The sequence below is a fragment of the Nothoprocta perdicaria genome, unplaced genomic scaffold (genome assembly GCF_003342845.1).
Source record: "Nothoprocta perdicaria isolate Ctin4 unplaced genomic scaffold, notPer1 scaffold_7, whole genome shotgun sequence".
Classification (NCBI taxonomy): Eukaryota; Metazoa; Chordata; class Aves; order Tinamiformes; family Tinamidae; genus Nothoprocta; species Nothoprocta perdicaria.
In genome coordinates, this window is record NW_020455976.1 from 743,710 (window position 1) to 759,978 (window position 16,269).

General features: G+C 54.4%; 1 protein-coding gene across 1 annotated transcript in view; it reads left to right on the top strand.

Moving 5' to 3' along the window:
• Positions 1-16,269, top strand: part of HPSE2 (heparanase 2 (inactive)) — a 104,680-nt gene that overhangs the window by 79,727 nt on the left and 8,684 nt on the right. The window contains exons 6-9 of the mRNA XM_026050626.1: positions 2,393-2,440; positions 9,554-9,647; positions 12,270-12,376; positions 13,519-13,633. Coding sequence (XP_025906411.1) covers positions 2,393-2,440; positions 9,554-9,647; positions 12,270-12,376; positions 13,519-13,633 — 364 coding nt within the window. The remainder of the gene's footprint in view (positions 1-2,392; positions 2,441-9,553; positions 9,648-12,269; positions 12,377-13,518; positions 13,634-16,269) is intronic.

Below are 16,269 nucleotides of genomic sequence, written 5' to 3' on the forward strand. Positions count from 1 at the left end.
GTGTCATTCTTACCTAGACCATAGAAGAAAATGAAGCAAGCCGGGGACTTTTCTTTACTAGTCTCGACCTGCGTAATACTGCATAAGTGTAGCTATTTGTTAGCCAGCAACCCGTGTTGAGAATTTTAAACCTGGGAGCTAGATGGTTTGTTTGTTTGTTTGATCCATTTGAGATGCTTCTGCATATTGAGTTTGGTAGAAGAGCAGCCTTACTTGGTGCACTTTCCATAGCAGCATTTGCAAAACCATCTTTTACCTTGGAACCCAATGATCTGTGCAAGTCAGAGCCATGCAGGGAAGCCCCAGATGAAGCTCTCAAGGCCACCACAGGGCTGCAGGACACCCCTGACCCCATGGGTAAGGCCAAGTGCTTGACCTAGCATCCTAGACACCGGTGGCACATGCTGGAGAGCCACAGGTGTCCCAGGGTCTGGTCCTGACTCCAGTATTGACCATCTGGGCTGTTTTCCCAGCRGGTGGTTGGTGAAGGACTTTTCACAAAACCACCCCTCTTGCTGGCTCCCAGGCCCATCCCTCAAGAGAGACACAAAAAGTTTTTTTGAGATAGCCTGGGAACTGAAATTCATAACACTGGGCATCAGAATCCTGGGGATTCATCAAGGCTGCTGCCTTTTACAGCRTATTATTGTTTTTCCATTTCTAATTGCATCTCTTCCTTCTCCGTCCTCAGGGATTTATTGCCTCTGCCTTTGCTAGTGTCCTCTTATGCTTCACAGGGTCCAACTGCCCTTTTGTCCCAGTCTATAATTGACCATCATCATTAATTGGAAGTCATAATGATTGTTTCCAAGCTATATATAGCCTGAAGTTTGCTGCTCTTGTTTCAGATCTGATTAGAGGCTCACGTGCGGCTTTTTCCTATCACACTGGCATTRCCTCTCTGTAAAAACCTCCCCTCCTATTGCCAGAGCAGCATCAGTGCTGCAGGMAGGGGAGGTGGGCCAGGGTACCCTCTCTGCTGAAGCATCCATCCTTCTCCCCTCACCCTTGAGGAAGCCCATATTCCTGACTTAAAGCAACTTATTCCCCTAGGAACTTGCTCACCTGCCTACCCGAAGGCAGCCTGGCTTGCAGGAGCTGCAGCTCCCCGTCAGGGCAGCGCGTTCCCGTCAGTGCCACCCTCGTCCTTGCGCCTTGGTGCAGYGCTCAGCAGAGTCACGACAGCCCTGTGATGAGTGTTGCCCTCTCAGGGTCTCTGCGCATTGAAGGGTGGCCGGAGACAGCGCGGCATCGATTTCTTTCTCATCATGTTCACTTGATCAGACCAGCGGCTCCCGTCACACGCATGCTTTATAGCATCTAAAATGCAACATCAGCTACACGGCTACTGAACAAGGAAAGCATGCCAGGACAGTTGATGTGTGTTTGTGTTTTATGTCTGTTTTCCTAAGTATCTGTAAGAGTASAGCAACTGGTTTTGTTTACTTGTGTAAGTCTGAGTTTTCCAGAGTGTGGTTTGGATTGTGGTTTGGGTTGCTGGGCCAGGGAGATGTGGATGGGCTGTCTTGGATGGCAGCAAGCCCATGCCAGAGGCTGCAGTTGTGATGGTTGTCACAGTCCCGAAGATCAGGAATTGCTTTGCTTTTGGTATCCGAGGTGGAAGCAGATACTCTTGTGTACCTCAGTTCCAGCTCAGATGTGGATCTCTGGAGGAGATCTGTTATCTCCCAGGTGGTTGGATTGCAGGCTGACACGTACACACAACCCACTGACTTTGGGTAGGGAAGTGCTGGGTTTACTCATAAAAATGGGTCAAACCAAAAGTCCACCTAGGCAGAATCTCATGAGTCTCCAGTGCCCAGGAAGGAGCACAAGGACAAGGTGAGCATATCCCAATGTTTGTCCAGCCTTCTCCCACCCCTAATGGTCAGAGACTCCTGGGCTACAGGGAGCATCTTTGCATCTAAAAGCTTTGCTGCATTTATTCGCCATGATTCTTTCCAATATGCTTGTAAGTCTAGGCAAGAAAGAGCTTAAGTGCATGTCGTGCCTCCTTTTCAAATGGACATTTAAGTTTTTTTATTTAATTTATACTAAGAGCTGAGCTGTGAAGTACAAACCTGAAGATCTTGTCCCTGAAATCCTGTGCTCAGAGACCTGTGCCCCCCTGCTCAGAGCCTTTGCTGGGACTGAATTCCCTTCCTTCATGTTCAGCTGTGCTTACCGTGAGCACTTGCATTAATTACAAGTTATCCTTTGCATTTGAGGACACGAAGGTTTAGCTAGAGAGGCTCTGGCAATGCCATGGGCACAGAACTGGTCTTCATCACCCTGTGGCTTACAACCAGCGGCGCGAGCACCCCTTGCTTCCAGCCTTCCTTGTGCTCATGGACAAGGCGGGTCTCATGATTTCCTGCTCTGTTTYCCGCAGGTTCATGAAGGTGGCCGGCAGCGCCGTGGATGCTGTTACCTGGCAACAGTAGGTATTCCACCTTCCTCCTGCTTTCTGCCTGGAACGACTTCATGGGGATAAAGCAGCGCTTGGAGATAACGCGCTGCCTGGATGGGGAAGGAGGACTTCTGCGGGGTGCCTCCTCCCTCCTGTGCTGTTTAGGGATGTAAAAGGGGCTGTGCTCCTCCCTCAGGAGGCTCCATACCAGGAGGGGATGTGCAAACCTTGCCCCGTGGCCGAGGCGGGCGGGCGGCAGCACCAGGCAAGGCTGCTGCTCATCAAGGCTGTCTGCGCTCGCTGGATGCCGAGGGGGCAGAGGGGTAGCAGAGYGTTTGGAGCGGGATTCGTGTTGCTTACAGGCTCACGCTGTGCAACTATGATCTATGTCTCAGCTGGGAGCTTGCTTTTCATGATTACACGATGTGCTGATCGCATTTACTTAGTCCAGGAATTTGCTTTCTGAAAAAGGGCTTGATGGCTGGGCCAAGCCCTTGGATGAGCTGAAGGAACAAACTTCCAGGCTTCGTGCATGGAATTGCGTCCGAGGGCATGCGGAAACTGCACCGCATGGCCGCGTTGAGACCTTTAGGTAAGGGATGGGGGAAAGGGCCAGTGTGGGTGGCTGTGCCAACACGGTGCCCATGCAGCCCCCCATGTGGGGCAGCAGCACATGGAGCTGCTCCTTGAATCCTTCCCACTGACACCTCTGAGCAGCCTCCCCCAGCCCAGGGCTCTGGTGCCGGAGCGTTGGAGCCCAGAGCAGCGGTGAGGAGCAGCAATGGCCACCGCTGCAATCTGGGCTTCTGTTCTGTTTATGAATAAATGTCAAAACAGTGTCTCATCCCTCTGCTCCAAACAGCAAAACAAAACAAAACAAGCTCCTTTGTATCCAAGAAGAAAATTATTAGCAGGAAACTGAACCGCTGTCTAACTTGAAGTATGAACGTTTCTGTTCCAAACCCCTAACRTTCTCTTGGGATATTGGTTATAAATTTGTCAAATCTGTTGTTCCTTTGAAAAGGTTGTGCCTGATCCAGAAGGGGAATCGAGAAGGGAATACTTTGCAGGGATCCCTGTTCTCTGTGTGAAAACGCACAACTGATCGCTCTTTTTGTGAATTATATCTGCTAGAAAAGTGACACCGGGTGTAAATAAGCAGGCTTGCCAGCCTTTCCCAGTATGGTTTCACTTACATATGTAACTCAGCATGTGTGCCTCCCTCTTCAGAAGTAATGTGTTGCTGGATGGGGATGTGTGAATGGCTTAGAAACGCTCAGGGAATTTCCACTGAAGGCGGGTGGGGCAGGTGGGACCGACAGTGGCTCAGAAAATTTTTGGCATTTCCCCCATTATTTAGGCTGTTTTGTTTGGTTATAAGCAAATGTTCAGCTTATTGTGGACCCCCTTGGTCTTTGGATGCGCTTTTCCCCTGCTCAGAAATCTTCCCACAGCTCTAGCTTTCCTCCAGCTTTGCTCCTGAGCTTGGTGTCCTTGCACGTGCTGGAGACATGTTGTGTGCTCAAAGCAGCAGCTGGGCCTCAGTCCCTTTCCTGTGCACACTCCTTAGTTTGTATTGCTCTTTTCTCCCCCAATGGGGCAAGCAGAACTTGAGCTTTGTCAAGGTTTATGGGCAAACCCTTGTGTAATGCTACGTGGGCACATGTGATGCAGCTCAAAGTGCTTTTGCAGGGCTTGGTTTGGATGACACTTCCTCTGGCACAGACGTGCCCAAGGTCCGGATGGAGATGGTCACGAGGCAGTGGCCGTCTGTGCCTCGCTTTTAGTTAGGTGGCAGATCTCTAAAAATGCCAGCGTGCATGGCTAGCGTGAGTGCACATGCCGGAGTGCAGGCCAGGGGTGCAGAGATGCTGTGCTCAGAGCACGGTGACTTCCGAGGCTGTGTCCAGGCGATGGGCTCTCGTGAAAACATCAGCAGCCCATCTCCAGGAGCAGATGAGCCGTGCCAGCTCACGGCTTTGCACACTGCTGGTCATCCACTGCACTGTCTGGTGAGGAGCATAGCCCTGGCACAGTGGTGGTCACCAGCATGGTCCTAGGTGATGCTGGTGGTGGTGGTCACCAGCACAGTCCCAGGTGATGCCAGTCCCTCCYCAGGGAGCAGGGAGCATCCTGCCTCTCTCCTCTTGCCAGGTCAAGTGCTGCAATCACGGGCTGCCCCTCTCCTCGGGGAGCTGCCCGGGGCCAGCTCTGCCGACAGAGGTGTCTCGGTTTCACGGCTGCAGCAGCCGCTGGTGTCACGCTCACGGAGGGGATCCGCCTCGCGCCCCGTCCCCGGCAGGCGGCTGCCCTAATTCCAAGCAGACTCTCCCCGTAGCAGCAGGCAACAAAGTAGATCCGGAAATTCCTGAACTTTGGGAAGTTGGCTTTAATGTAATTAACTGCAACAGAAGAAGAGGTCAGATAATAGGGGCAAAGGTTTCCATTTAAAATGAAAGGGGAAGTAAATGAAACCAGCTGCCCAGGAGCCAGTGCACTGCCTTCATTAAGTACAGTACGATGCTCTCAGTCACACGTCGCCAACTGCGGATCTTTCCAGAAAAGCTCCACAAAAGCAGCACAGGACCTAGAGGTGAGAGTACMTGAAGCCAGCCCCAGATCAGCCCAGGGGGCTGGGAGCCTGGCACTGCCCATCTATAAGAGCTGCTAAGTTGCTGTGGGCACCTTGGCCTTGGAGGCTGCCCAAGGACAAGGGCAGTTCTGGCTGGGAGCTGCGCTCAGCCCTGCATAAGCAGATCCTCTGCAGCAGCTTTTGTGATGTAGTGATGGCAGCTCTTGCCTTTGTGCCTTGAGCCTGGTGCTACTGACCAAGCTAGCGGTGGAGCCGGGGATTTGGGCTCCCGCTTTTCCTAGCCCTGACACAAATCTCTGCTGAGCTTTGAATGAGCCCTCTCCTGGCTCTGTGCTCTGGCTTGCCCACCTGTCAAGTGACACAGCGATATCTCTGCAAAATGCACTGATCCTGTCACGGGGTTTCCAAGTGCCTATTTATACATATATATATATATATATTTTTTTTTTTTTACAAAGTGGGCTATCTTCCATATCTTCTATGCCGTTCCCCAGCACACCCAGAGCAGCCAAACCTGGCCTTTCCTTCAAGGCATGTGTCTCATCTAGACTTCTGTTAGATCTACCTTTCCCTTGCCTGGCTCTTCTGTTGTTTCTGCACATTGCCCTTCTACAGACACAGCAGCACCAAACTGCGGGGACCAGCCACTCCGCGCTGGGCAGAGGTTGCCCATTTGCCTCCCTCCTCACTAAGACCTGGTGGACACAGGGAGAGGAGGACGCAGCCGCTCTGTTCCATGGGGATATTCCTGCAGCTGCTGCTGGCTTTTTTGTAGGTTGGAGAGTTGTGACTGCTAGGGTTTTTTTTTTTTTTTTTTTTTTTTTTTTTTTATGTCAAGTGCACTGAGTCATTGTAAATATCAGGAAAGCTGCAGCCTTCGCTCCGGGGAATAATCCACGCCTAATGACCTCTTCTCCTGCTTTAAAGATCTGGCAGTTTTGTGAGTCTTGCTTAGATTTCTCTATTTCCTCTACCCGTGGTTGAAGTTCTCAGCAGGAAGAGCTTGGATCTCAATTGCAAAATCTCGAGCTGGAAATGACCTTCTCTTTCCTGAATAGCCTGGCACTAAATCAGAAAAACCCTTGGTGCCTTTTTCCTCCCTGCTGGCCTTGTACAACTGATCCCATTTGCTCCCTCTCCCAGTTTGGGGGTTTTGAAAGTACCCATCAATATCTTCAGAACTTCCTAGGCAGATCTGCGAGAGATCCCTGTTGTCCCAGAGAAATGTCATAATTTTCTTCTTGTGCTTTTCAGAGACCCAGAGATGAGGGGTTCCCCTCCTTGCTCCCCAGGGGAGATGCACTATCAGCAAAAAGGTTTSCTGATATTAAAGCACAGAGTGTATTTTTGCCTTTCATCCCTGCGCCATTCCCCATTGCTCGGGGTTGTTAAGGAAGGTGTCAAATATCTGTGATCCTGGCACTGTCCCCAGGCGTTTCTGCTCTCTGCGGGGTCTTAACGGGCTCGGCACCTTCCACGCTGAGTCCTCTTGCTCTGTGAGAGAAGAGCATGGTGAGGAGAGCAGGTCATTAGAGTTGGCTTCTTTGGAGGCTGTTACTGGTTAAAACAGCAACGTTCCCCTYTGTTTGCAGAGGGGCTGCGAGTCAGAGCGCTCTTTGCACCTGGAAGGGCCGAGGAGGAGGTCTCAGCTTGCGTGTGGTGTCTGACAGGTCTGTTCTGGCCTCTGTGATCATACTGGCTTGCACAGCCCAGGCGAACGCCACAGCCTTTGGTGCTGGAGGAACGCTACGTCGACCGACATATCTCTAGCTCCACTTTTATCATTATTTATTTTATTATATAGAAGTTTATTCATATAAACTTCTTTTTGTGGCCTTTCCACCAGTTTTAAGCCCAAGCAATGGGGCTTTTAGTCTATATCAGTCCAAAAGATCTCTTCTGTTCAGTTTTTACATGCTATGCTGAAATCCRAACATCTGCCTTCCCCAGGGTCCAGTGCTTTGTAATTTTGTCTTTTAAAAGTAATCTCTGCAAACCCCATCACTGCCTGCTGCTCACTGATCTGTTGTCATCTCYGCAGCCAGTGATTCAATATTATATAAGAACTGATGATATTCTGAACACTTCCCCGGTCACCCCTGGAGATAATCTGTCCTTAGCATCTTACAGCCRGCACGGACACGCTGGACAGTCTCTCTTACTTTCTCTTCTTACAGCACGTGGAACACAGGTCCGATAGGCATGATCCTGTGTCCACAGCTGGAGCTCTGTACCTGGGAGGGGATTTGCAAGGAGCTGCTTCTGTTTGGGGGCATTTGTGAGCTGAAGCTCTGATTTGCTTCTTCTCTGGGCCAGTCAGCCCTGGCATTGCTCGCGTGCGCTGAAGCCCCGAGTCGCTCCGTGTGTATTTACCTGATTTGGGCACTGGAGCAGAGAGAAGCAGAAGAGCTCTCTGAGCGTTTATAAATGTTGCACGTGTGCCGTGCACTCCGGCTGCATCCTCTGGGGATTCTCCTGCCCGCACGTGCATTCACGCACCCGGAAAATATGCCACGATGGCCACTACTACAGCTGCTCTCTTCTCTCCCCGCTCCGGTTTTGGGCTTGCTGCCACGGGTTATGGCCTTGCCTTCGGTTCACTAACAGCCCTTCTGCCTTTAACAAGGACGTTTTCCTTCTGCCTTTTGTCTGTGTTAGACCTGTCCCTGGGAGCGAGCGTGAAGCAGCAATGGGCTTTGCAGTGCTCACTGGGGYCAGGCAGGATGCGTGTTAGAAAGAAATCACCCCTCTAAATGAGCTGTAGCTCTGGAAAGGTGAAACCRTCTTTTTCAGACGCCAGGATAGTGTGGGATTTCTGAGGGCCTGTCTTCCTCTGTGCTGCTTTTCCCACCTCTGTACACAGTGCCCCTTGTCCTTCAGAACTGTCTGAAGGGCACGGGCCATAAGGAGAGAAGATCTCTTTATCATACACCCATGCTGGAAACTAGAAACCCTTTCCTGCTCGGGGGCCCAGGGCACCATGGAGCCCACCAGCTCTCCTGGGGCTCCTGACAGGCTCTTGGGACCATGTGGGAGTCTGTCCCCTTCCCACTGCACAGCTGGGGCACCAGCCGTGCACAGCCTGGTGTTCCCTCTCCCCTAGACATACCTGTTTGCAGCAGCATCTGCTTTCCCTCAAGCCCATGCAATGCCCAAAAAGCTGAAAAATCCAATCCCATATTAGTAGCAGTAAGGCAGTTTCTCTTCTCAGCTATTTTTTGCAGTGCTGGTGCCAAAGGTGGTAGGGCAGCTTGCAGAAACCAAGAGACCAAGGGATGGGTATATATTCTATAGGGTTTATGTTTTGTTGCTGGAGATGCTGGATGGAAAATTTCAGAAAGTTTCCATTGCAAACCTTGCTTATCAGCCAGGTGGATGCTCCTGGGCTGTGTCAGAGGGTGCTTCAGCAGAAGCTTCAGTGCCACTGAGTAGCTAGAAGGACTCCTGGGAGATCTGCAAGGGGTGCCAGTCTTCCCTGGTGTCAGAGATACTGACCCCAGATGCTTCTTCAGGAGGAGTMTTTCTGTATTACCTCCTAATACAGGGTGTTTGGACTCTAGGCAACTTCACCTAGTGCCCTCAAGCCAGGAGGCAACAGTATTTAGGCGTTTCAGAGYTTTCCTCCCACACTTAGAAGACAAATGATTCACGTTATGACTGGCAGCACTGTAGCCGTGTTTTATGTAAGCAAGTGTATGAGGAGCAGTAGTCAGCCCTCTGAACGGGAAGCAGTCCATGGCATTTCCATGGCAGAAATGGTTTCTGCAAGAGCGGGGCTGCCCCCGCGGAAACAGGGAGCACAAATACAGGACACGGGTTCTTCCCGAGGGAGGACTGGGTTGTGGTTGCTTTGCAGGGAGCAGGAATGGGAAGGGGCAGGGTGCGTGGGGAGCCAGGCGTGGTTTCCAGGAGCAGCCCCAGCCTCCCCCATCCTATCTCAGATGTGTCCTGCAGATGTGTCCTATCCAGATGTGTCTCTGCCAGGGCCAGAGACAATTTTCTGAGTGTAGCAGAGGCTGTTTTGCTGTAGGGGATCCTTCTGCTTCTTGGTGCCTGTGGCCTACCTCCTTTGACTAATAAGTCCTTCATTTAAACCACTAGATGTGGATCCTCTGCTTTACTGTTCRTAAAAGCAGTCCTTCTAATAGCAATGACACTCGCAGGGGCTTCCACACATTTTCAAAACAGAGTATCCCTAACACAGGCAATAGGTGCAGCTGCTGTGAGCCTGGTAAATCAAGATCTTCTTGGGGTGGTACCAGCGTTCTGCTCCCAGCTCTGCTTTTCCACCAGGGTGATGAAGGAAAGGCAAAGCTTCCCAGGGTTTCTGCAGTGAGGATGCTCAATGTTAGGCTGAGCCCTCCTCACTCTATATCGCTGTCTTGGACAGAAGTGATCTGCAGACACAGCCAGAGGGACAGGGCTGGGGAAGGCACAAGAAGTCCCACGTGAGGCACTGCAATGCCACAATGGGCAATGGGACACAAGACATGGCTTGGGGCAGAGCCACTCTCAGCTGTCTGATTCTTGTTTTCTTGTTTTCATTCCAGTTACTACATTGATGGCCGAGTGGCCAAAGCGACGGACTTCCTGAAAACGCGCCTGTTGGACACGCTATCTGACCAGATCAGGAAAATCCAGAAAGTGCGTGAGTGCCATGGGTCCAGGAGGGCTGGTGGCCGGGTGGGCTTCACCACGCTGGGACCTGCCGGCAGGACAGCGGGCGCGAGCAGGGTGTGCAAAGGTGGCATGGGCCACGCTGCAGGCACGGGGGCTTTGCAGAAGGTCATGGGAGAGCGCAGGGTCGGAGCACAGCTAGGGGAAATGCTGGCAGGCAYCTGGGATGCAAACACACGTTTTGTGGGGAAGGCAACACTGGAGGTTCTCAGTGGCCTTCTCCTAACCCTGCTCTCCACCAGCGCCTGAAGTGTGACTTGCAAAGCTGTGACCGTTGCAATTCCTCGGTGACTTTTGTCAGCGCAGAATCGGGTTCAGTCTGAACAACTGGCTTTTTTTTTCTTCTTCTCCCTGATGATCGTGTTTTGTCTGCATTATAAAACCCAGCTGTTGCTTGCTTGCTCACTGTGCCGGAGCCTACAGCACCGCCTGGCTAGCAYAGCGCTCGGAAAGCTTTCCCGTCCCTGTCGGTCAGGGAGACAAGGCTGGAGCTTGTAATGACTGGGGCTTTGCAGGGTCCTTGCGCTTCAGCTGGTACAGGGTCAGGGCTGCGGCCCAGCCTGCCCCGTTGTTGACCTTGCGAAAATTAAGGAGTAGGGAAAAACAGGGAAATCTGTACAGACTGGTGGACGCATCTGCCTGTTTGTCTTGTCTAGGTTTTCATACCATACCAGTCACCACAACATCTTACTGTTGCAATTCCTGCAGGGAGGAACTGTAGGATGAGTAAACAACCCAGAGAGGCCCCAGGAAAGGGATTGCGAGGGTCTGCACAGCAAAACCGGGGCAGAGCATCCGCTTACCGAGTCCTCCAGCGCAAGCTGGGAAACATCCGCGCATGCTCCCGGAGCTGGAAGGCGTTGCGGGCAGCCCGCGGGACCGGCGTGGGGGCAAGAGAGAGGCTCCGTCTGACCTCGATCCAGAGCAAAACCCAGCAGCGCCCGTCACGCTGATGCCGCTGAGTGTCTCCTGGCGAGGGGACGGGACGTGGTGGAGGCCTCATGCTGCCTTGTCAAGGAGGGACCATAGGGTCCCCACAATAGAGAGGATGCATTTGCCATGCCCACTGTGGTCTGGTGGATGGGCATGGCTGGGTGGGAAGGGGCACAAGGGCTCCCTGGACTTTGTACAATCATGACCAGAGAGCTGGTGCCATCACAGAGCCTTGGCAGCACCACGAGGCCCAGAGAGAAAGCTCCGGGGAATGCCAGTGTGGCTGAGCAAAAGCACAGCRCTGGGTGCTAATAGCCTCCAGCTTGGCTTTGAGTATGTGCATCCTGCCGGGGCTGATTAGAGCAGCTGGGCTTGTCCACTTCCCTGTTTTATTGCTTCCTCTCTGACTGAGGAAGGTGGCGGGCTTAGATAATTATAGGCAGGATGCCAACACCTCTGGGGCTTCAGGCAGGGATGTCAGCTCGCGCAGGCTGTGAGTGGGAGGCAGCCCGGAGCTGGCGTATTTAACATCTTTGAGGGATCCCAGTCCATCCAGCACATTCCAGCGTCCTGCACTAATGGGGCAGGATYCGTGAGGCTGCGCTGTGCGCTCTGGCCCGCGGGGCTTGCAGACATCTGCTCACGGCAGCTCCGAGCCCGGCCGGCAAGAGCGGCAGAGCGGCAGAGGAGAAGGTGCTTGTGTGGCACCGGGGGCTGCTTGCGCTGGGAAGGGGCAGCTCCTGCCATCCGAGCCCTCCCGTCACATGTGGCCACCTCGCTGAGCATTGTGTGGCCCATGGGARTCCTTCATGTGGAAGCCAGTGGGCAAGCCAGTTTGTTTGGACATGCATGTCCCAGTGCTTACAGAGACCCATCAGATGGCAAAGCAGCCCCTGCCCAGGTGTCCCGTTGTGTTTTGGGATCTGCACTGCTCTCCCCTCTGGTTCCTATTGTGCCTTCCTATGGCTGTAGGCACCTCTGCACTTCTTGAGTCCCTGTTTCTTTTCTGCCCCAACCTCAGCTCCAGGAGATGGAAAGCAGACACATGCCAGAGGCAGGAGGGTTTGGAGAGCAGTACCCTTCCATGGAGACACCGTCAGGGCAAGCTCGTGGCCATGCTAGGGCACGCGTGCCAGGACCAGGCAGGAGCTCCCCTGGGGAAGGAGGGCATTGCCAGCATGCAGGGCTGATGCGAGGGAGTGGGCCCTAACACAGGGCAGATTCTAGGCAGGAAGCACAAAGTGAGGGATGACTAGCTTGGCTTTAAATCATGTTTTCAGAAGAACTTGAGGGGGAAGAGGCTCTTCCACGACAAGCAGCTACCAGCCCCTGCTGGGTGGCTCTGAGCAGGCTCTGTAAGGGTATAAGAAGTGCCACATGCCCCAACTCATCAGCCGTGCTTGCAGATAGGACACCCTTGGCCCTGCGTGCCAGAGAGGCCTGGGTTTGAGGCACGGGGGTTATATATGTGTGGCTGATAAGAGCATGCTCCACAGCAGGGATGGGAGTGATGCTTGGCAGGAGATGGGATCACAGCTAGGCAGTTGCTCAGATCTGCTGCTGCTCAGATCTCCCCAGATCGGAGCATCGAGGCGAGCAGCACTCGCCCCTGGGCACGGGAACGAAGGCTGTTTGCTGCTCTCGTCTTCCGTGCAGGTGGTGAACACATACACGCCRGGGAAGAAGATCTGGTTGGAAGGCGTTGGAGCTACCTCAGCTGGAGGCATGAACAACCTCTCCGATTCCTACGCCGCTGGGTTCCTGTGAGTCACGCCGGTGCTCGGGAGCCGTAACTGTGTGGGCTGTGCAGGCAACTTGCTGAAAACTGCTGGAAACAGCTGCCTGCTGCTGGCAGAGGGTCCGCTCTCTGCCTGGACACCAGCACCCACGACTGCTCCTCCCACTGTGGTACACCACTAGCAGCCCCAGGCACTGTTATTTTCCCTGCAGCATCCATCTCAGCTACCTTTAGCTCTGCTCTTCTCTAGATGACACAGTCTCTGGGTAGAGAAGCACAGTAGGGATATGACTGCTCATAGTCCCATGGTGTATGTCATGACAGTGGAGGTGCAACCAAAGCAGGATCAGAGAGGCTGCTGGCACTGGCTCCTGGCCTTGGTGTTCCCGAGGAGCCTGCCTGGCTTGGGAGGTTCAGTAATGTCCTTGTCCTTGCTCAAAGGCCTCTTTTCAAGCTGCAAGCACAGCTGCCCCGCTGCTTTCAGGCCCTCCCTCCTTTGCTGGATGCATTTGTTTCTCTGCAGGACGCGGGGCCCTGCAAAGTGCTTGACAGGACTCTGACCTGGAAGCAACTTTCTCTCCTTAGAAACCATAACTATTCCTGATTCCTGGGGCTTGTCCAATGGCGCAGCCCAGGAGCAAATAGATCCTGCAGCAAAGCCCCAGCCCATATCTTCAGAGCTAGCAGTAGTTGAGAAAGATTGTTCCTACAATCTTTGGTAGGTGATTCCTACCAAAGGAATGGTAGGTAGGTGATTTGGAGCGAGGTGTAGGAATGTGCGCAAGGGAGGCAGCAAGCTGAGACCTCGCAGAGCGGGGCTGGCCGGACTCCCCTTCGGGCAGCACGTCCAGGCTGGCACAGAGCTTGTAGGCTGTGTGATGCGCCAGGACACCCTGGGGACACAGGGGCTGCGTTGGGGATGGCTCGGGCACGCGGTGGGGACATGCGAGTCAGGCACACGCAGGGGGCAGAGATGGCTGCAGAGGGAGGCACGCGGGGCAGGTAAGGGGCTGCTTAGCTTGGAGCCACGTGCAGGCTCTGGCTCGCCGCGGAGCAGCGGCAGAGCCGCGTGCCAGCCCGGCACGCTGGAGAGCCRGGCACCCGGTGCCGGGGCAGGCGGGTGCCGCGCTCGGGCAGCCCTGCCACTCGGCTCTCTCTGCGCTCCAGGTGGCTGAACACACTGGGGCTGCTGGCCAGCCAGGGCATCGAYGTGGTGGTGCGGCACTCCTTCCTCGACCACGGGCACAACCACCTCGTGGATCAGAACTTCAACCCGCTGCCGGTACGTGTGCGTGGGGCCGCGGGGACTCTCCACGGCCGCCCTTCCCCYTTCCTGCTCACAGAAGAATGTGCTACCCTCGTCCCTGGCCCATCTCACAGGCTCCTGGCTCTGCCGCGGATACAGCCCTGTGCGCAGTTGAGAACCCGCTTCTCCTTGTGGCCTCCYTTGAACTTGCCTTGAAAATGAATTTTTCCAGATCCGCTTCTTTGGATGTTAATAGGAGRCATTAGTTAATGTCAAGTGCAACATGTTGAAGGCAGATGGGAGGGCATTACCTCCAAAGCTGGAGCTGGCTCTAAGCAGGAATAGTAGCACCGGGGGCTTGGTGGCTCCTGCATACGGCGGGCTAACAAGGAAACCGTATGGAGAACTGCTTTAAAAGTAGCAGGTTCCCTTTCATCCTCTTTTTCTTTTTTTTTTTTTTTTGTCTAGTAAATTCTCCCCCTTGTAAGTGGAGAACGCGGCTGAGTGGAGGGGTGCGGGGGTGTCAGGGCAGCGGCAGGCAGACCCTGTCAGCCAGCCTGGGAGAGTGTAACGGAGATCTGAGAATCGCACGGGGAGCGGTGTCAGAGAGATGTGCACTTGATAAGGCAGCCCTGCTAGGAAAAACCTGGATTTTTAYGTTGTCCTGGGTTCTTGGAGAGCGACCACAAAGGGTCAGAGCCTCAGAGAGCTGCGTTTCACCCTTGTCTCCTACCCATGGGGCCAGGGCAAATAGCACCCCTAATGTGACAGCGGCACTGAGCATCAGGGGAGGATCTTGGAAGTGTCTTGGACACTGGGTCTGCTTTCAGCTCCCACCCCTGCCTTGTGGTTGGCTTCAGAGAGCAAATCCCTAAGCAGGAGTGCATGGTCCCCTGCCTGGGCTGCTCCAGGTATCCCTGGACAGCCAGGTGCCCATCCATCGGGGAGCCCTGGGCTGCTCCTTAGGCATCCCTGTGCAAATACTGCCCTAGGCTACGTGCTCATGGGAGTTGGTGGGTCTTGAACTTCATTTGAAAGGCATCTGAGCCTTGAGCGAATACTTGGTGGGATTCTTCTTCTGAAGAGTGAGTTGCTCTGGCCAAGCCACATCCTCCCCATCCCCAGGGGCTTGGGGCTGTCCCAGGTTCCTCACATCATCCAGACCCTGCTCGCAGTGAGTGGGGGGCAGCAGGTGGTGGGTGGCCCCTGGCCAGCCCTCCCATACCTGCCACTAACTCCTGCGCCAAGTGCAGGCCTGGAAGTTATGAGCAGGACSGAGGCCAGGAGAGGAGGTCCAGGACTGTTAAAGACTGTCAAGGTCTTTAAAATGGATTGTACGGTTGTTTTAAAGATAATTYATCTAATAAATTAGACACCACTCCCTCTCATAACAGTTTCCTCACTCTCCCAAATGCCTGAGCATTGATTTCTTTTCCATGCTCCAGTATCATGTTCCTGCATGGACTCTGATGTGCACTYTTAAAACACATTGCTCTCCCCTCCTCCAGCTTAAAAGAGCCCTAGGCAGGTGCAAATTGCTGGAGGGCTTAAAAGCTGCGAACATGAAACAGCCCAGCAAGACCAGCCCGTGACCTGGCGGGAGGTGCAGCAGCCGCTCTTTTCCCGTGGGAGCTATCAGGGAGATGAAAGCCCCCAAATGTACCTGCGCCGGGCGCTCTGAAATCCAATCTGCTCATTAGCTGCCGCGACAAAGAGTTTTCCACACGCGGCGGGGGCGCGAGTCAGCTGGCTGCCAAGAGCGGGGCTGCGGCGCCGCGGGATCCGTCGCCGCTCCAGCTGGCAGCTCATCCCGGAGCCGGGAGCGGGCTCCCCGCGGCAGCCCTGCCTCTGCTCCTGCCGGCCCCGCTCTCCGTGTGTGAGCAGAGCGGGTCTCAGGCTCGTGGGAATCGAGCCGAGCTCCGTGGTGCTGCTCCCACTCGGGCTCGCGGGAATCAAGCCGAGCTCTGTGGTGCTGCTCCCGTTCAGGCTCGTGGGAATCGAGCAGAGCTCCGTGGTGCTGCTCCCACTCGGGCTCACGGGAATTGAGGCAAGCTCCGTGGTGCTGCTCCCGGGCCTCCCGGCTCTTCTGCTCGGAGCGGGAGGACTGCGGGAGCCGCAGTGCTGTGCTCGGCCTCTGCCCCAGCAGTGTGGTGTGGGGACGGGGCTCTTGTGTAAAGGGGAAGGAGCAGGAAGATAACCGCCTGGGGCTGTTACAGCCGAGCGAAGCTTGCTGTCCTGGGCCACGTTGTGGACCATGAGAAATGCTGGAGAGCCGGCGGGCAGAGCGCAAAGCTCGCTCTGCGCTCGGGCTCCTCCAGGCAGCACCAGGGACGCAGACCCAGCCGGGGACACAGGCCTGGCCAGCCCAGCCAGACTCGGTTTGTGTTTTCTGAGGATGAGCCCTGACCTGCAGACACACTTCTAGACCCTGGCCGCTTTGGTGGAATATGCAGGAGAACTGGGAATAGCAGCTTCCAGGCAAAGGTGCTGTTAGGGCATGAAGGACGAGCTTTAGGCTGAGTCCCCTCCCCACGTGTCCCCCTCATCCCTGTGACCCGCAGTCGCACCGCGACAGCCCCGTGCTGCGATGCCGCCCGCTCCCCAGTGCGGTCTCCGGGAAGGACACTGCGGAGAAGCTCTAGTGCTACAGATTAAAATTAGGGAAGCACCCA